At 43.7% G+C, this 20,232-nt stretch overlaps 1 protein-coding gene across 3 annotated transcripts; it reads left to right on the top strand.

Moving 5' to 3' along the window:
• The first annotated feature begins 9,738 nt into the window (after nt 1-9,738).
• Nucleotides 9,739-20,162, top strand: LOC124693280 (nuclear exosome regulator NRDE2-like). 3 transcript variants are annotated; one of them, XR_006999946.1, is made up of 12 exons: nt 9,739-10,249; nt 11,511-11,919; nt 12,129-12,464; nt 12,581-13,202; nt 13,296-13,470; nt 14,010-14,367; nt 14,958-15,068; nt 17,125-17,473; nt 18,311-18,533; nt 18,826-19,047; nt 19,539-19,923; nt 20,011-20,162. XR_006999946.1 is itself a non-coding variant. In XM_047226755.1 (11 exons), exons 1-11 carry the CDS (start codon nt 9,744-9,746, stop codon nt 19,693-19,695), a joined length of 3,468 nt encoding a protein of 1,155 aa, XP_047082711.1. In that variant the 5' UTR covers nt 9,739-9,743; the 3' UTR covers nt 19,696-20,162. The 3 variants fall into 3 exon arrangements, 1 of the variants encoding a protein (XP_047082711.1); XR_006999947.1 differs by having other exon boundaries at nt 19,539-19,822; nt 19,910-20,162; XM_047226755.1 differs by having other exon boundaries at nt 19,539-20,162.
• Nucleotides 20,163-20,232: the final 70 nt, after the last annotated feature.

The raw sequence follows: 20,232 nt of genomic DNA on the forward strand, positions 1-20,232 counted from the left end.
AAAGGTACTTTGATTACACCAAACGCCACCTGCGTAAATGGGTGGTTATAAAGGTGGGATTAAGTATCCGGAAAGTATGAGTTGAGGCATATGGATCAACAAGTGGGATTTGTCCATCCCGATGACGGATAGATATACTCCGGGCCCTCTCGGTGGAATGTCGTCTAAATGTCTTGCAAGCATATGAATAAGTTCATAAGAGACCACATACCACGGTACGAGTAAAGAGTACTTGTCGGGAGACGAGGTTGAACAAGGTATAGAGTGATACCGAAGATCAAACCTCGGACAAGTAAAATATCGCGTGACAAAGGGAATTGGTATTGTATGTGAATGGTTCATTCGATCACTAAAGTCATCGTTGAATATGTGGGAGCCATTATGGATCTCCGGATCCCACTATTGGTTATTGGTCGGAGTGAGTACTCAACCATGTCCGCATAGTTCGCGAACCGTAGGGTGACACACTTAAAGTTGGATGTTGAAATGGTAGAACTTGAATATGGAATGGAGTTCGAATATTTGTTCGGAGTCCCGGATGAGATCCCGGACATCACGAGGAGTTCCGGAATGGTCCGGAGAATAAGATTCATATATAGGATGTCATTTTATGTGAATTAAAATGATGCGGAAGGTTCTATGGAAGGTTCTAGAAGGTTCTAGAAAAGTCCGGAAGAAACCACCAAGGAAGGTGGAGTCCCGGAGGGACTCCACCTCCATGGCCGGCCAACCCTAGTGGGGGAGGAGTCCCAAGTGGACTCCCCCTATGGGGGCCGGCCACCCCCCCACATGGAAGGGGGGAATCCCACCCAAGTGAGATTCCCACCTTGGGTAGGTTTCCCTATCACATGGAAGGTTTTGGTTTCGGGTCTTATTCGGAGACTTGTAGTCCAACACTTGGGGCTTCCACCTATATAATGAGGGGCCAAGGGGAGGGGGTCGGCCACCCCAAGACCACAACCTGGCCGCCCCCCTTGAGTGGCCGGCCACCCCCTCCCAAACCCTAGCCGCCCCCTCTCCTCCATAGCTCCCGCGTGCTTTAGCGAAGCTCCGCCGGAGTTCTCCACCGCCACCGACACCACGCCGTCGTGCCGTCGGATTCAAGAGGAGCTACTACTTCCGCTGCCCGCCGGAACGGGAGGTGGACGTCGTCTTCATCAACAACCGAACGTGTGACCGAGTACGGAGGTGCTGCCCGTTCGTGGCGCCGTGATCAAGATCTTCTACGCGCTTTTGCAAGCGGCAAGTGAACGTCTACCGCAGCAACAAGAGCCTCATCTCGTAGGCTTTGGAATCTCTTCAAGGGTGAGACTCGATAATCCCCTCGTTGCTACCGTCTTCTAGATTGCATCTTGGCTTGGATTTCGTGTTCGCGGTAGGAATTTTTTTGTTTTCTATGCAACGTTATCCTACATATTTATTCTTTTACTTACCGGAAACCTTGCACCTGACAACTACACGGTGGAGTTGGGAACACAAGGCTTTATTTTATTTTGTAGGATTGCTAGAAGAAGAGAGGGAGGCATAACTCTTTACTCCATTCTCTGAGTGTTCGATATAAACCCTCGATTCACCCTTGTGGGGAATACTCTGTCGACACAACACTACTCTGCATTTGGAGTCCCAACTTCATCAGTATGGTGGACACAATTGAAATAACTTTGATTTAAGGGTTTTTTACGCACAAGTCATTGCTTGCTTAATTTATTTTTGTGCTAGCAAGAGGGAGAAATTTGACCATCTACAAGCATGCAAAAGGTATCCATAGTGCTAATCATTTATTATTAAACAAAGTAACTTAAATTTAATAATCTATCCATGTGAATAAAAGGTAGTAATAAATAACGCACTTGCAAATTTAATCATTAAAGCATATAAAACAAACAATAAACTTGTAATGCAATTTTTATTTCCATTTTCCCTTTCTTTAATAGCATCCAATTTTACCTTTCTTTTTATTCCTACAACAACTTTATTTATAATGTTCTTGTCAATATGAATAAAATAGAAACTTAACATAAAAGTAAGATACAAACGCTTCAAGTTTATGCAAAAACCTTATGTTGCTCAAAAAATAAAGTTTAGAGGTGTGCAAACCAGCCATGAGTGTAATAGGTTCAGTGGGGTGCGTTGGTGATGGAGATCCGGTCCTGCAGTCCTCCGATGGTTATGGCTGCCCTAGTCGTCCGTGCCCTAGAGAAAACCCTTGTCTTTCCACGGCTACTCACTAAACACCTTTTTTAGGGAAGCATAACACTTTATTGATTCAAAACATTGTTTACAATACAAAGACCAAGAGGATCCAAAAAACCAAACCCGACGTCCAACTTCTATGGAAACAACTGATCGTGCTAGCCTATGCGCTTCGGAATTAGAAGATCTATTTTCGTGTCTGAACGAGGTCTCCCCCAAGAGACTCGCCAGCTCTTTTATTTCACGTAGCACCATGGTATAGTTTCCTGCATAATCTCTGGCTAAATGGTTTACCACCGGTAGACAGTCCATATCTACCTAACCCTCTGTAGTTATAAATCTTGGGCCAGCGCTAGAGCTTCCCTACACGCCATGCATGGCCTTCAATGCAGTGGGATTGGAGACGCCCTTGATAGTAAGGCTCGATGCTCCCAAGAAGTCACCATTCTCCGCTCGATAACCAACTCCCACCACTCCATCAGGGCTGGATTTCAGCGTTGCTGCATCAACGTTGAGCTTCACACAGCCCTCTGCCGGCGGGATCCACTTCAGTTGTTTCTTCAGTGACCCCTTCACACTCATCTTGCTCGATCTCACAATGGACAACTCCAAATAGTTCTCAATGAATTAGTGTGTCGATAATGGGCTCTGGTACTAGTCTTCATGGATTATCTTCCGTCAAGCGTACCAAATAGCCCATAGGGCGACTGCGACTTTTGCAAAATCATCACGTGATGATGATTCCATCATTGCAAAGAGCCATTGTTTTGCCGACGTATCCCATTCATGCTCACATGCTCGGCGACTTCCTCATCAGCCAATGTCCAAACTGACCTTGCCGCCACACATCTCAACAATGAATGCCATGAGCTGGTAAGCGCCATGTTTCTGTGCTTCCTTATATTGCCATTAGGTAGCCATTGATGCGCCAATCACCAAAGGAAAACCCTCACCTTGGAGGGAACCTGAATCTTCCAAAGTTTCTGCCAATATCTCCCCTCTGCAGCCTAGTTAGATGGAGCACCTCATCCCTCTAAGCAGTCCTCTCGTCGGCGCTTAGCTAGGATCAACATTCGGTATACAGATCGTACCACCACTAGTCCTGTTTTCCCATAATGCTAGGCCCAAAAATCATTCATCCTTTCTCGTGCACAACGGCATCGAGAAGATTACTTCCACATCCATAGGTAGGAAATATTCGTTCAGCAGTTCCCTATTCCAGGATGCCTCTGTATTGTTTATGAACAAGGCCACACGCATCGGTGGATCATCCTTCAAGGACCTCAGAGGGCGTAGCATGAAATCACGCGGTAGACAATTCTCGTTCAAGGCATTGGTGTCTTCACCTGTCCCGATCCTCTTAATCAATCCCTATTTCATCACATCTCGACCCTTGACGATGGCCCTCCATACATGAGATGGGGAGGATCCAAGAGAAGCTTCAAGGAAATCCCCTTGCGGGAAGTAGAGAGCCTTCAACACTCTTGATCTTGAACTTAGAGCTTCTCGGTTTTGCATGATTCTCCAAGCTTGCCGAGCTAGCATCGCCAAGGTATCGGGTTTTAATTTTTTTTTTGAAATCATAATATATTAAAGCACGCAAGCCGCCTCATTAAAAACCTTCCAGTCCCCTTCGGTACTCTGGTAAGGAAAAGAGTGCGTCTGAAACTTGCTGCCACACAGAACTGTTCAGGTTACAATGAAAAAAGGCTTACATCATCTGCTAACTCAGCTACAATAAAATCAGGAGGTTCATCAATCCAAACTACAGATTGATACCCCTGCGCCTTTGCTGCAAGACTATGAGCTACTCTATTACTCTCTCTAGGACAATGGCTAAAGATGATCTTTGCAAAGCCCCTCGCCAAGATGGCACACTCTTCATAAATCGCTGCAGCAGGTCCCGCTGAGTTACCATCTTGCTCCATAATATTGATTACCTCCATACAATCACTATTAACTTCCAGTTTTGAGCATCCCATCTGGCTCGCCAGGATAAAACCATCCCGCAAAGCCCTAGCTTCAGCAGTTGGCGCATCGCCAATATGCTCAATTCCACAACTACTCCCAGCAATAAAGCGCCCTTTATCATCTCTCAGTACTGCACCAGTTGCGCCTGAAAAATATTCATGAGAAAAAGCAGCATCAATATTCAGTTTCACAAAATCTTCCTTTGGTCTCTCCCAACCATGACGCCTAATACCCGCATTCTTCTTCGGGGCTCGGAAATAATTCGGGGCCGGAGCTGAAATAGAGAGTGCCGATTGGGTTGGCTTCAGAACTCTTTCATCATGACAAATTTTCCGTCTCTCCCACCAAAGGTACCAGCATGCGGTAACAATTAGTTCATGTAGGCCAAGCTCAGGTATAATCGGCGAAGTCCTATTACCTTGCCTCAGAAGCACTTCCGAACGCCCGATCCCGCCCGTCAACGTCACGACTTCTTGTAATGCACTCCGATAAACCCAAATTGTCCCAAACTTCAGCTGCTCTTGGACACTGAAAAAATAGATGTCTAGTGTCCTCACATGGACTTGACAGACAGGGCATAAGCTGCTAGTAATAATATGCCTATTTGCCAACACTGCCTTGCAAGGTATTGTACCGTGAAGAAATCTCCATGAGAAAATTTTAACCTTTGCTGGCACTCGTAAAGACCATAGGCTAGCCCATACAGGATTCGCTGCTGCCGTCCCCTGCTGATTAGTTCTCCTTAGTTTCTGACCATGCTGAAAATCCCACTCAATATGGTATGCCGATCGGACTGTAAAAATACTAGTTTTTGTACAGTTCCACGACACAAAATCTTCCATCATCCCAACTGCAAGTGGAATTTTGAGGATTCTATTAGCATCCACGTGGAGGAATAATTCTCTAATAAGCTCCTCATCCCAGCTTCTAGTCTCAGGATCAATCAATTCTGAAACCTTTGTGTAGACAACGTTTCCCCTTCGAGTCAAAATTTTCCTCGATGGGCTAGACGGGATCCACTCATCCGACCAAATATTAATATTTGACCCATCGCCAACCCTCCAAATGTGTCCTCTCTTCAAAGTTTGTAGGCCTGCCCAAATACTTTGCCATGTATAGGATGAGCCTTTCTTTAATTCAGCATTCAGAATATCTCCATTGGGGTAATACTTGGCTCTAAGAACCTGCGCACACAAGGAATCTGGTTCACATAGCAATCGCCAACTTTGCTTTGCTAACAGTGCTAGATTAAAACAATGCAGATCCCGAAATCCCATGCCACCCTTGTTCTTTGAAACACACATCTTCCACCAAGCAAACCAGTGCATATGCTTCTGATCATCTTCATCTCCCCACCAGTAACGGGCCATTGCATCAGTGATCCCTTTAATTACTAGCTTGGGCAGCTTGAAAACAGACATAGCATAAGCGGGAATCGCCCGGATAACCGCCTTCAGTAAAATTTCTTTTCCCCCATAGGATAACAGTTTCTCCTTGTAACCTGCTAAGCGGGCGCAGATTCTATCAATAAGATGAATGAAACAGTCAGTTCTATCAATTCCCACCAACGGTGGTAGTCCCAGATATTTATCCGTAATTGCTTCTGTTAAGATATTCAATTCAACACACACCTCCTCTCTAGTCTCCACCCTTGTACACGGGCTAAAGAAAATGCTCGATTTCGCTTCACTTACCATCTGGCCGGAGGCAGCACAATAATCCTCCAACACTCTCCGCAGACTTCTGGCATTATGCAAGTCCGCTCTCATCAAAATTAGTGAATCGTCCGCGAAGAGCAAGTGTGACACCGCCGGGGCAGCCCTGCACACCTTCACCCCCATAATATTGCCAGCCTCCTCCTCAGACTTAAGGAGACCGGTTAGTCCTTCGACGCACAAGAGAAACAAATACGGGGAAAGAGGGTCTCCCCGTCGTAATCCCCTAGTCGGAGAAAAACGTTCGTTTCCCTCGCCATTAAACCGGACCTGATACTTCACCGATCCAACACAAGACATAATCAATTGAATACAGTTTTGATCAAAACCCATCCTGGTAAGAATCTTCTCAAGAAAACACCACTCTACTCGATCATACGCCTTGTGCATATCAAGCTTTACAAAGACAGGTCCCATACTTCCCTTCATTTTTCCTTTTTATTGCATGGAAGCATTCAAAAGCAACCAGAAAATTATCAGTGATCATACGGCCAGGGACAAAAGCACTTTGCATTGGGGATATAATCTCCGGCAGAAGCACTTTAAGTCGCGCCCCTAACACTTTAGAAATCACCTTATACACCACATTACACAGACTTATTGGTCTATACTGGGAGATACTCTCCGGACAGTCCATCTTCGGTATAAGAACAATATTAGTATTATTCCACCCATCTGGCACCCTCCCAGAGTTAATAGCATTAAGAACTTCATCAGTTAGGTCCTCTCCAATAAGACTCCAATAACGCTTGAAAAAAATGGCATGTAAACCATCTGGTCCTGGGGCTTTGAGATCCCCAATATTGAACATAGCTTTTTTCACTTCTTCACGAGTATAAGGGGCATTCAGTACCACATTCATCTCTGCCGTCACCCGCGGAGTGACTTTATTAATGACCTCCATGCTTGCTTCATCCACTCCTCTAGAGAATAAGTTCCCAAAGTAGCTGTTGATGTGATCAGCCAGACCATCCTCGTCCTCAATCCAATTACCACCCTCATCCTTAAGGCGTTTGATGAGGTTTCTCTTTTTCCTTGCGGTCGCGAAGTTATGAAAGAAATTTGTATTACGATCCCCCGATTTCATCCAGTTTGCCCGACTTCGCTGTACCCATTTAATTTCATCCTGCTCGTGTAAGTGCTCAATCTCTAATTGAATTGTTTGAATTCTTGCAGTAGCTTCATCAGACAAAGATCCCTCCATAGCAGAGTTGAGCTCGTTCTGTAGCTCCTTCAGGTGACGTTTCGGCTCCCCAAGAACTCTACGATCCCATGCATGCAGGGCCAAGTGGACCGATTGCAATTTTTGGGCCAAAGTCGCCGGCCCTCCAGAGGAAGCTTCTTCCCAAGCCCCTCCAACTATATCGTCGAAGGATTCTTCCAATAGCCATTTTGCCTCGAACATTTTCTTTGTTCCATTATTCCTCACCCGGCCGGTGTCAAAATACTCGGCATCAGCCATAATCGGTCTGTGATCCGACTTCCAGAAATCCTCATGTATCACTGCTGCCATGGGGAATTTGTCCCTCCAACCTTGATTTGCCACCACCCTGTCTAAGCGTTCTCTAATACGCCCTCTCCTCCAGGTGAAAATATCGCCAGAGAAACCCATATCACTCAAATTACAACTAGACAAGACATCTCTGAACATTTGCATGCATCTCTGCGGCCGCATGTTTCCTCCCTCCTTTTCACTATTGGATAGAATTTCATTAAAATCTCCAATAATCATCCATGGCAAGTCAGCCATCCCCTGCAAATCTCTTACGTAGTCCCAGGATAAATGTTTATGATCTCCACTAGGTTCTCCATAGAACCCCGTAATTCTCCAGCCCTCATCCGAATTCTCATCAATACGGATATCCAAGTAATTTGTATGAGCAGTAGAAGAAGTCACCTTAATATTATTATTCCAGAGCATGAGCAGCCCACCACTCCTTCCATCACTTTCTGACTCAATCATATGATCATAACCCAGCTTACGTCTAACCGTTCCCGCCCTCGCTTTTGTCGATGCGTCTCGGACGGAGAAAACACATCCGGCTTCAACCGCTTGTGGAGATCCACAAGCGCACCAACTGCCGACGACTTACCAAGCCCCCGGCAGTTGCACCCACATATTTTCATTGTGCCCGGCGGTCATCCTCGAGGGATGCCGCCGATCCTTCATTTTGGTTCGAAGTTGATGTCCCATCCGTCTTTTTTTGTCTCTTTGAGTCAGACGAAGACTCCTTATCTTGCTCTGGAAGGACCCCTGTTCCATCAATAATCATATTAGAGGGAACTATCTCTAGTCCCCCCTTTCCTCGTTCATCCCCAAAATTGAGCCTCCTCTTAGCTAATTTCTCTGCTTCAGACATGACCTCATCCCCCTGTTTTACTGGACTGGACGCAGTATCCAAAAGCTCTGGATCCACCTGAGACATATTGTCTGTTGCCTTTCTCTCTGGATGAGCACGCCAGTCAACAAAACCACGGCCTCTGCCAATAGCCTCAGCGTAGCCTCCCCTTCCTCCAGCAAAACCACCTTCTCTCCCTCTCGCACTTCCAAAACCTCCCCTAGAACTGCCCCGGGGATATATACCACGACCCCTTCCACTAGCATAAATCCAATCCCCGAACTTCAGATCCTTCTCTTCATAAACCCCATCCCCACATTCCTTATACTCATGACCTATCAAACCACATACATAGCACAATTGTCCCAACTTTTCATACTTCACCGCATATAGATTTCTCTTTTTTTCAAAAACAATGGAAACAAAACGTGTTAGGGGTCTCCTCACATCATGTTTTACTCGGAGGCGAACAAAATCACCCCTAAACACCCCGTTTGGAATCATCTCCACCAAGATCACCTCGACCAGCTGATCTCTCTATCAAGGGCCTAATAACTTTCTCCTTCCTGTAAGCTTCGAGCGGCTTGTGGACTCGAATCCATATAGGCATATGATCCAAGGGAACCATCATCGGATCCGAGAAACCATCATAAGGGGCAGTAATAAGCACCCAATCGCAGAACAGCCAAGGACCCTTCTCCATAACTTTCTCCCAATCAGCCAAACAAAAGCATTGGATGATAAATCGATTCTCATCTACTGCACGGATGTTGATTTTCTGTGAGGAATTCCAGGCAGCAAACATCTGCTGGAACAGAGCGTCATGGCTAAATTTCTTCCTGCAATTCACCCTTGCAACCGCGAGCCAACGAGTGTCCTCCTCGAAGTCTTTCACGTCCTCTTCAATAACAAAATCATCGAACTCCTCTTCCCCTATATCTAGATTGCCAAACATGGAATCAATACCTTCCTCTCCATGGTTGGAGACATATGATGGGAGATCTCCATGATCTCTATCCTTACTGCCGCTCTTCTCCACATCTCCTTCAGTAGCGTCGATCGCCGCCCCTCCTGTCGCACTAGCTTCCGATCTTGTCTGGGACATCCTTCGAAGGAAAGCCAAACCCCAGCTCCTCGCCCCGTGCACAGCCACCACCGCGGGAAGCCTACCGAGGGTCAGGTCTCTTGGGGTCGAAAAGAAAACAATCACCTCGCTCAAGGGAGGGAGGCCACGGAACCGGAGTCGCCACCAACTCGCCGTCGGGGACGGAGAGGAAGAAAACCCTAACGGGGAGTTCCGCATGTATTGCCGGGTTTTAATTTTTTTTGCGAATTATTGGGTTTCAAAATTTAGCCCAGTACTACTTTGCATAGGGCACTGTAGAATGTATGAATTGTGCCACAAAATCTCAGCCCGTAATATACATAACTCTCCCTCTCAAAAGCCCAGTTTTGTTTGGGCCGCACCGCCGCACTTCCCAAACCCAGCTTCGTCCAGCACTTGCTCCGGTTCTCGCACGCCGTCATGGAGCTCTCGCCGGAGCATTCGCCGCCGACCACCACCACCGCCGCCGGCTTCTCAGCTGGCGGAGGATCCGAGCCAAGCCCTCCCACCAACTTCTCCTCTCTCTTCCCCCTCTTCCCGCTCGCCGCCCCCGCCGAGGTTTCCCAGTTTCTCCCGAACCCTAGCTTCTCCTTCGACGCCTCCTCCCTCAACATCCCACCCACCGCCTCCTCGTCCCTCCCGCCGCCGCTGAGCGCTTCTTCGGACGAGGAGGAGGCGGCGCCGAAGCCCGCGCCCGCGAAGTACGACCTGGTTCCCTCCTCGCCGTCCGACGACGAGAGGGGGTCGAGGCGGAAGGACAGGAAGAGAAGGAAGCGGAGGAGAGACCAGGAGCGCTATGACGGGGCGGCTTCGTCGCGGAAGCCGGGCGTTCGCGCCTGGGCTGGGTCGGAGACGAAGCTGGTCAAGGATTACTACTTCGACGCCAAGGGCGACCAGGATAACTTGGCGTTTGGATCCATCTACAGGTCAGCTCTTTGCTTAGCTAATGCTGTATGTAGATATGATGTATGCAATGGACTGTTGCATAGCGAAGCTGTTGCATTGAAATCATGGTTATCCTTCTGAAATATGCTGAATAGACTTGGTTAGGCGTTGGCATATGAAATTATTCATTGCTGTGTAGCTACATTTCATTGATTCCATTGATGTGGTGTTTCTTCTAGTAGGTAATGGTAAAAGTTTCATGTTTATTTTTTGCAATCCGATGCAGGTGGTAGATCACATGCTGGGGGGCTGTGTAAGAGAGTGTGTAGGGTTACTTATCTTTAGCGCCTTATTGAAGTTATTAGTGTCTAGATGCAAAAAAACTACATGCTTAAACTTGTGTATGTGTGGTTTCCCAGAGCACTAAAAATTGAGGGCTAGAGTGTAGGTACTCTAAGTTTCACATGCTTAATCCCATGCCAGGTTAGACGCTTGGTTGGATTAATTTATTTTTACAATATTAGATCATTCTGTTTAACATGAAAATCTTATATTATCGTATACCTACAGTGGAACTTTTTTTTTTTGACATTTGGGACCTGCTACATCTGGAAGTTACAAAATCAGGCTATTTTAAGAGGTGGTATATAAATCTATGTAGTTACTGTAATAATCTTTGTTTATCAAGTGTAATGTCATTTGTAGCTTACTATTCTGTGGTGTCTTGTGATTTCCAGTTCAGTATCTTATTTGTAGAAATGTGAGCAAACAACATAGACTTTGTTACCAGCATCTGTAGTTTTGTACACTAACGAATTGAACCTGTAGCTGCTATCTGCAAATGATACACCAGACCCTTTATTAGTTAGTATTTGTTTCCTGTTATTTTAGGAACTTCTCTTTCAAGTCTTGTCTGGTTACGACCAAAGTCGGGAGCTGCTGCATCAAAATTAACATAGAAAATAACCCTTATCAGGGTGTAAACTGTGGACTTTGGTTCTCTTATTCAATTCAAGGGTGATAGGAGAAGAGTGTATAACATCAGTGCTAAGCTTGTTATGGAGAGAAATTCAACTGATATGGTAATTGTAAAAATGTAAACAATATATATAGAATTAGGATATCGTCAAGCTTGAAAAGTTTTATGTAGTCCCTTTGGTCAGAAGGTCAATGCTTAATAAGATGTTGCAGTTTTCCAGTTTCTAGTTTTTGTTTGGCAGAAATTTCATTTTTGATAGTCGGACTTACTCACTTAGCTGGGTTTTGTTCTATTTAAGTCTAACACCACATGGTATTATGCAGAATGGATATTGCACGCTACAAGCCTCAAAGCACACTGGATGCACGTGGTCTGAACCGACGTTTCTATAATCATGGACATGCTTCATCACATATGGATCTAGATTCAGATTTAGATGGACTGGATAGCAAAGTAAAAGTTGGAGGTCGTTACTTCTCAGCAAAACATGCTGTTTTAGAAAGAAACAAGGGTTTCAAACACCTGAAAGTGTTGAAAAGAGACAATGCAATTCTCCCTGAAGATTTTATCCCCGTAGAGGCATCATCCATTCCTGCAGAAAGCACAACCGCGCAACATGAACTTGAGGAATCTTGGGAAGATGAAATACTTCGAAGGACAAAAGAGTTCAATAAGATGACACGGGAATCTCCCCATGATGAAAAAATTTGGTTGGCCTTTGCTCAGTTTCAGGTATCACAGTTTTATAAGAATATATTTCACCAGGCTATGCATATTTTATACTGCATAGTTGATAGTTTCCACAGCATATGGTTAAGTTACAAATAGAACTTTAAGCTATCAAAATTTTGACTAGAGCTTTAATATAGCCAATCTTTTTCTCTTCCATCTTAATAGTTAAGAATTCTACTGAAGAGATTTCCTCTGCTTCGGAATTGCAGGACAAAGTCGCCAGTAGTCAGCCACAAAAAGCTGCACGTTTGCAAACAACTGAAAGAAAGATTAGTATATTGGAGAAGGCTTTGGAGCTCAATCCAGATAATGAGGAATTGTTGCTTTGCCTTCTGAAGTCATTTGGTGAGAGAGATAGCACTGAGAGTCTCTTTGGTAAATGGGAGAAAATACTTATGGAACACCCTGACAGTTGTAAGTTGTGGAAACAGTATCTAATTCTTTGCCAAGGGGAGTTCTCCAGATTCAAAGTATCTGATACGCGGAAGTCTTACACATATGCAGTAGAGGCGATATCTGCAGCTTGCACCAAGCTATGTAGGCAGGTTTAGTGTTTCGTTGTACATATTTCAGATTATCTGTTTCACATCCCCCTTCTCTCCCTCTCTTTGCATGAATGTGCTGTAGTTGTTAAAATATTTTGTTCTGAATTTTTCCACAGGGCAGTCAAAATGCTGATCTAAAGGCACAACCTTCATTAGTTCAGCTTGAACTTGGTTTAGTGGATATATTTGTGAATCTATGCCGGTTCGAATGGCAGACAGGACATCGAGAATTAGCAACCGGGCTATTTCAAGCTCAACTTGAGTTTAGCTTATTCTCTCCTCCCCTCTCCCTGTCCACAAGCAGTAAGCAAAGGCTCTTTGAGCACTTCTGGAATAGTGGTGGTGCCAGAATTGGAGAGGATGGGGCTCTTGGATGGTCTATGTGGTTAGCAAAGGATGAGGAGAGTCGACAAAACATGGTTATGCAAGACAATCCCCAAGAGCCTGAAGGTGGAGGCTGGAGTGGTTGGTTTGATCTCTCTAGAGCAAATGCCGAAACGGATGATGTTTCTAACAAACCAATAGAACTATCAGCCGCTGATGGAATTGATCCAGAGGACCCTGATGTTGAGGACGCATCTGCGCAAGATGATGTTGAATCTTTGCTAAAAAAGCTCGGCATTGATGTAGATGCCGAGTTCAGTAGTGAAGTTAAAGATGCAAAAACATGGAATAGATGGTCTGCAATGGAGCTGTCGAGGGACAATGAACAGTGGATGCCTGTTCATGAAAAGTCTGGTACTTCCTATTTACCCTTGTGTTGGTAGATTGATAAGTGACTTTGTAGAGTTGTTTATTTAACTCAATGCTAACACTGGATGCTATTTTCAGGAGTAGGATCAAGTCGTTCTGATGATGCTTCACCTGGAGAAGTCAATGAGCAGCTTTCCAGAGTAATCTTGTTTGAGGATGTAACTGAGTTTCTGTTCTCTTTATCTTCAGAAGAGGCTCGTTTTTCTTTGATCTGCCAATTCATTGATTTCTACGGTGGTAAAATTTCTAGATGGTAAATCCTCTTAGTTCTACCTGATAAGCTGTGGTCATCCTTTGTATGTGAACATAACTAAATAAATATTATATATTTATTGCTTTATAAATTGTTCCTTTTTTTGTTGCTCATTGTGCACCTCCTTAAAACTACATTTGTGCTTGAACAGAAAAAATGGATAGCGCTGCAAGACTAAAAAACAATGTTATTCAATCTCTTACCATATAATGGAATATGGCTATATCTGCAGCTACCCTGATGGGTTTTCTCATTATTTTGGTCATGTAGTGTTAGTTTCTATTCACCATCAGTATCTAGAGTGGATTCCCAGTCGACAGCTGTGCGATTTGAATTTTACCCTAGTTAGAAGGAGCTTATGCCAACTTATTCAGTCCTAAAAACCTATATCAGCAGTTGTGCACTGGATTGCATTATGGATGGTTTGTTTGTGTTTCCAATTTTGATTTCTATCTTTTGTATCATTATGTTCTGCTGTTAATGACCGTATAAATTCCAGCACTTATCTTTCAGTGGTAACCATTATTCTTAATTTCCAGGACGTCCAGCAACAGTTCGAGTTGGCTTGATAGAATTATGAGCCTTGAGATGATATCAAATGATATTTTGGAAGATATTAGCACTGTATCTGAACTTGTAAACAAGACTCAAAATTCAAGTCATTATAGATTGGAGTCTTTATTAGGGAGTATGCACGATCTTTCTCAAAGACCTGGCCTGGTGAAGTTTCTGCAAAATGCAATATTGCTTTCCCTTGATGTTTTCCCTCGTAATCATATCTTGGAGGAAGCTGTCCTTGTTACCACCGAAATGTATACCACACAAAAGAACACTTTGTCTGCACCTGCTAAACCATCACGGGCTTTGGCCAAAAGTTTGCTGAAGAAGGACAGACAGGTATGCTTTATCCTCTCTCTTGCGTGTGCATCAGTTTGCTGCAGAGCATAAAGGTTATAGCAACTTGATAATTGTGCAGTAAACCACATGAAGAAGTTTCCTCATGTAGTTTTAGCCACCTAGTACGCATGATACAGTTTTACAAAGTGATATATAACTGACGTAATCTGCATCGGTTAGTAGACTAAGGACACCATGCAGTTATGAAACCAAAATCAAGCAAAGGAATTCCGAAACTGTAGCAGAATTACTCAGTTCAATAGTAGTTATTCATGTTTTCCAGTAACCAGTTTAATACTCGTTATCTTGTATTAAGTGTTCTTATTTTGATAATCCCCCATGTCCATGTTCCCCTGCTTCCACAAAAGGATGTCCCGACTTTGTCTAGATTTCTATGTATATACACCCTAAAATCTGTCTTGAAACATGCAAATTTAGACAAAGTTGAGACATCCTTTTTAGGACGGAGGGAGTACTACATTTTATTTAGCAAAACTTACATGTAGCAGTAATCAGTCTTAACCATATGTAGCTTGGAACATTGCATATTGTTAGAAGAAATGTAAACTGTGTCACTTTCCTGTGGTCAGGATCTTTTGCTTTGTGGAATATATGGTCGTATTGAGGCTAGGCATGGGAACATTGACCAGGCAAGAAAGATATTTGACATGGCACTGTTATCTACCGAAGGAGGTGCACAGGTACCATATGATCAAATAATTTTATTTTATAAAAGTTTGTATATTCAAATAATTCAATTCCAATCAGTGTTGTTTGCTATGTAGTTCCATAATGCTGCTGTTCTACCATCTTTTCGTTTGTACATAGATCCGTCTCTCAAGTGCATGTTGCCATATGTGTTCTAAAATATATGTCTCTAGACATTGACAGGATCTCCAATATACAACTTTGCCCAATATCTTTTCCAATTGTACAGTAGTCAACAATATTAGAATATAATGATTTGGAAATAAGTCAAATGAAAATCGTCCATCTATACCTAATAATAAAGGAGCTAAGGTTTCTGCCAAAATTTTCGTCAACGCTTTTTTTTAGACCGTTTTGCCCTCTCACCAAACCACATAATACTGCAAATTGCCATTTTACCGGTTCGCTTTTATTTTCCATCATGCCCACCGAGACCCTGTAGATCCGTTCCTTCGGAGAACAGGCAAGAGGCACGAACAGATCCCCGCTTGGCCTTCTCCAACTCGGCTGGCACCACGGTGGCTCACCGGATCCCCGGTCACCTCCTGTTCTCACGCCGTCCGACGCTCCAACTCCCCTACCCCGCTCTGGATCCCCGCCCTGGCCTTCTCCAACTCTGCCTGCCGTGGCCATGTCCGTGCCCGCGGAGGAAGCGAGAGCCCCTAACAGGGGATGGGAGATGAGATCCAGGCCGCACGAGGCGCCGCGCGCCGCCCTGCTGGGGAACCACGAGCACCTGGTACCACGCCTCGGCGCTCTTAGAGACCACCATCGACCAGCCCATGGCCCCAGGCCCCCAGCCCCTTGAGGCCTTCACCCCTGCTGAAGAGGTGCCGGCTTAGTGGAGTAGCTGCCTCGACCGCTGGTGAACTGACTGACCCTGCCCACGGGCTGATGTATCGCCTAAATCTGTGTCACGGTAGCTCGTCTCCAGATGTGCAGTGTTGAAGAAGCAGGAGGAGCAGGCGGGAGGAAACAAGAGTTGTTTGGAGTTGGGAGTCGGTAAGGACGGATGAGGAGGTGGCCGTGGAGGGTGAGGAGCAGCTCGTCGCCACTCATAGCGACGCCTACAGGCTACAGCCATGGCTTGCAGAAAGTAACGCAAGGAGTAATTGGAAATAAGGAAGGGAAATTACGGAGGAGCCATGAATTCAGGGTAGGGACAGACATCCACTGTCATGCACTCCCTTTGCTCTGAGGAGACCCTGCCGGAAAGTTGAGGCGGGGTCGCGAGAAAGGATAGAAACTGGTGGCTTGCGGTTGCGGCAATGGCGGAATGAATGGGGATAATTTAGCTAGATCGATGGCTACTTATTTTTTGGTCATTTGTTCAGCTTGGAATCAGCCGCATACATGGGCCGTTGTTGTCTCTTCCGTCCGTTGACAAGCGTTGCGCGATCGCTCCCGCTGGCCCATGTATAAAATGGACGAATGCACCAGCTTTTCGTAGTATAATTTGTTCGATACAAAGCTCCTTTTCTTTGGTATATAGAATAGTACCACCTCGCTCTGTTGCAGGGAATCTTACCTATTCATATATGTGAAGCTATGAGAAATCAGCAAGCCGCCCGAGAAATAAAATAAGCAAAATTCCATATGCTGATGCCTGTCCCGACGAGAGAGAGCGAGCGCCGGGAGGGCAAGTACATCGACGATGCTGATACACTGTCCCGACCTGAGAGAGTGCCATGATGATTCCTGACGATAGAGGAGCCGGGATGTTCGGGTGCATGGTCCGACCGATCGATCAATCGCTTTCTTCGTGTGGACATGTGGGCCTTCTTTGGGTATTATACTTGCAATAAATTGGCGTATACTTTAAAACAAATATGTTAAATTTTATTTTAAATCCGTTGCAATGCACGGGCACTTTTGCTAGTATGAGATCATATCCATATGAAAAACTTAATACTTATATTTTGTGGTCAAGCTCTTAAAGTTTTATTGCATGTGTTCAAGCATGACTTTTATCTTGTAACTAATGCGGTAAGAACTAAGAAGCCAGGTTTCTGATGTTATGGTTCTGCCGGTTGTTGCTGTTGTGGGCAGGATCTCGTCAGGAAAGTTCCAATTCTTTATTTTTGGTATGCTGAGATGGAGATTTCAGTATCTGCTTCAAGAAACGATTCTGATTCTGTGCATCGTGCAATTTACATTCTTTCCTGCTTGGGGAGCAACATCAAGTATACCTCTTTTGGTGGTCCTATATCACGCCCGCTTGTATTGAGGGCTCATCAAGGCTTTAAAGAGCAGATTAAAAGCTTGCGACCTGCATTTGCACGTGGTTCTTTGAAAGAAGAATCAGTTGCTTTGATTTGCTCGGCATCCCTGTTCGAGAGTATGACTTCTGGTTATTCTTCTGGTCTTGAAGTGATAGAGGAGGCCTTTCCATTTTCAGGTTCTTCACCCTCTCTTTTTTTATTCTGAATATATTTGGACGATGTCATTTGAAGTCATTATTTTTTAACTGAGTGTGCTTTCTAATTCTTTCATTATACGAAATGGCAGTTATTCTTGCTCTTTTGCCTGCCACCACCTTTTGTCAATTACTGTTGGTTAGAACTGCTGATAGAAACAACCAGATAAATAGATAATAAATACCATCATGGTCGTAACGCTATTTCCTATTTCCTTCTTCTGCTTCTGGTATATAGCTATTCCCATTGTTAACTATTGACAATGAAATACTCCTTTTGTTCTAAAGTAAGTGTCTTAACTTTTTCTAGATACGGATGTATCTAGCATCTACAACTAAAATGAGTCTAGATACATCCGAATCTAGACAAAACTGAGACATTTATTTTAGCACGGAGGGAGTATGCACTTATATTTAGGATTCTGTTAGTGCTATTTTTACAATTTACCAATTGCTTTTTGTCAAATACTAAATTATATCACATGAAGCTTTATGATATTTTACTAACACTTAATCTTGCATCAAGCAATTATACTGTTTTTGTACGGTAAGTAACAATTTACTTTTGAGTGCTCTCAAGGTCAAGATGGATCGATCCTGGTCTTTTCAGTTTTCACTACAAGTTAAAATTACCTTGTTGCACTTTACTGTTGAACTTACCTTTGTGTTTAACTTCTGCATTGCTGTTCTGCTGTTCTTTTGAATCGGAATAAGTCTTTTAACTGTTTTTCTGCAATGCTTGTAAACGTTGTAATTATTTTACCAGATTTGCAATCAAAAAAGTATCGTCTTATTATGTGAACACGATTTTTTTTGCAGAGAGTAACCATACATTGGAATATGAAGAGTTGTGGATGTATTACATCAATCTGCTTCACAAAAATCTGAACCAGTTGCGTCTCTCAAGGGTTTGGCCGAACATATTGAAAGGAGTACAAACATATCCGTACAATCCAAAATCATATGCATCCATGTTAACTCTGGGCTGTCTTTACAGTGTTCCCAATAATCTGCGTCTCACACTTGACAAATGTAGTCAAAGGTAAGGGTTCCTTATTTGCATGATTTTTTTCTAAAAACTCTATTTTATATCTAGTATAATGTGATATAAATGTAACTTCTAAGGGCCTGTCTAGTTCTTCCTTAATGTGGGTCCTCTAGGACACTCTTGTTTATACACATATATGGTGTTTAAAGATGGAAATATATATGTAGCTTGTGAGCTTTCAACACACTATATAAATGATCTTTATCGTCTTGCAGTTTTGTTGCGAGCATATATGACTGTATGAGTTATATGGCCTTTTGTCTATTGACTGCTTATTTTTCAACAGGGATCCCTCCATAATTTCCTTGCTGTTCGCTTTGTCCTTTGAATTGAGTAAAGCAGAATCTTACAATAGAATACATGGTCTGTTTGAGAGAGCTCTAGCTGATGATAAGTTACAGAAGTCTGTTGTATTGTGGCGCTGTTATCTAGCTTATGAGGCGGAGGTAGCCTGTAATGCTTCTGCGGCACGGCGTGTGTTCTTCAGAGCTATACATGCTTGCCCATGGTAAGTCAGTCTCTTCTCTTTTTTGAACGGGGAGAGGCCCGAAAGGGCCTGGATACCATTAAATCTCGAAGTGGCGGTACAAATTACAGTAGGGACACTAGAAAGAGCAGAAATAACAAAATATGGATATTAGAACTTAATGATGCCATTCTACTTGTTGCTATCCACTCAACTCCTTATATATTAATATGTGAGAATAATGTGCATGCTTTCAGAAGCAGCGATTCTAGAATTGATTAGTGATGTTACAAATTTGATTAGTTTGTGAAATGTTAGCTTGGAACGTTAGCAGCTTCTGTGTTCCTTTTCTTTGCTTTTTATGTGAATAACTAATTGGTTTTAATTCCATGTGTATGCTTTCGTGTTTTTCTTAGGAGCCTACTATTTAAACTGTAGATTCTATTGTCTCTTTTGGGGCTCAAACATATGTGATGGTTTAATTTTGTTGATATGGATGATTGTGTTTGTCATCTAACAGTCCAACTTCACAGGTCTAAACGATTATGGCTGGATGGGTTCCAAAAATTGAGCTCAGTTCTGACTATGAAAGAGTTATCAGATCTCCAGGAAGTGATGAATGGAAAGGAGTTGTTTGTTCGCACTGACATTTATGAGATACTGTTACAAGACGAGGCTGAAGATGACTAGATGTGTATTCGGAATTTCCAGATCTGTTCCACATGGCAATTGTGTAGGCTGGTAGTTTTCAAGATAACAACCAACAGCCAAAGTCACTTCTACCTTGCAGTCTTGGGCTCATAATACATCCAGTGAGGTCTGCATTCATCTTGTAAACTGTTACAATCTTTGGATCGTCGATATTGCCGATTATAATTGTTCCCTTACTTTCCGTTCCTTCAAGACGTTTTTGGCCAGGTTTGTTCCCACTTCAATTCTCCAATTCCACCCTTGGTTATTGAAGATATACACATTTAGCTTCACTAGGCTTGTTTAACCACACAGGGCAAAATCCGCCTGAGAAATGTTATGGTAACAGCTGAAGGCAAATATAAAGCAGTGAACATTAATTTGACCTTGAGATTGTTCTGAAAGAATGGAGCAACATAAGCTGTTGGAGATTCATGTTAATGAAGTGCAAAGTTACTGCAACCTCAGGCAAGCTAGTCAAGTATTTTGCTTGCAGGAAGCATGTTTCCTGTTTCTCCTTTGCATATTATCATTTAC

The sequence above is a fragment of the Lolium rigidum genome, chromosome 2 (assembly GCF_022539505.1).
Source record: "Lolium rigidum isolate FL_2022 chromosome 2, APGP_CSIRO_Lrig_0.1, whole genome shotgun sequence".
Taxonomy (NCBI): domain Eukaryota; kingdom Viridiplantae; phylum Streptophyta; class Magnoliopsida; order Poales; family Poaceae; genus Lolium; species Lolium rigidum.

What these genes read in the sequence shown, in the direction of transcription:
- LOC124693280 (XM_047226755.1), top strand. Translation starts at nt 9,744, where the DNA reads ATGGAGCTCTCGCCGGAGCATTCGCCGCCGACCACCACCACCGCCGCC. An exon ending in GCGTTTGGATCCATCTACAG is followed by an intron (nt 10,250 to 11,510) that starts GTCAGCTCTTTG and finishes GGTATTATGCAG; the next exon opens with AATGGATATTGCACGCTACA. An exon ending in GGTGGTAAAATTTCTAGATG is followed by an intron (nt 13,471 to 14,009) that starts GTAAATCCTCTT and finishes CTTAATTTCCAG; the next exon opens with GACGTCCAGCAACAGTTCGA.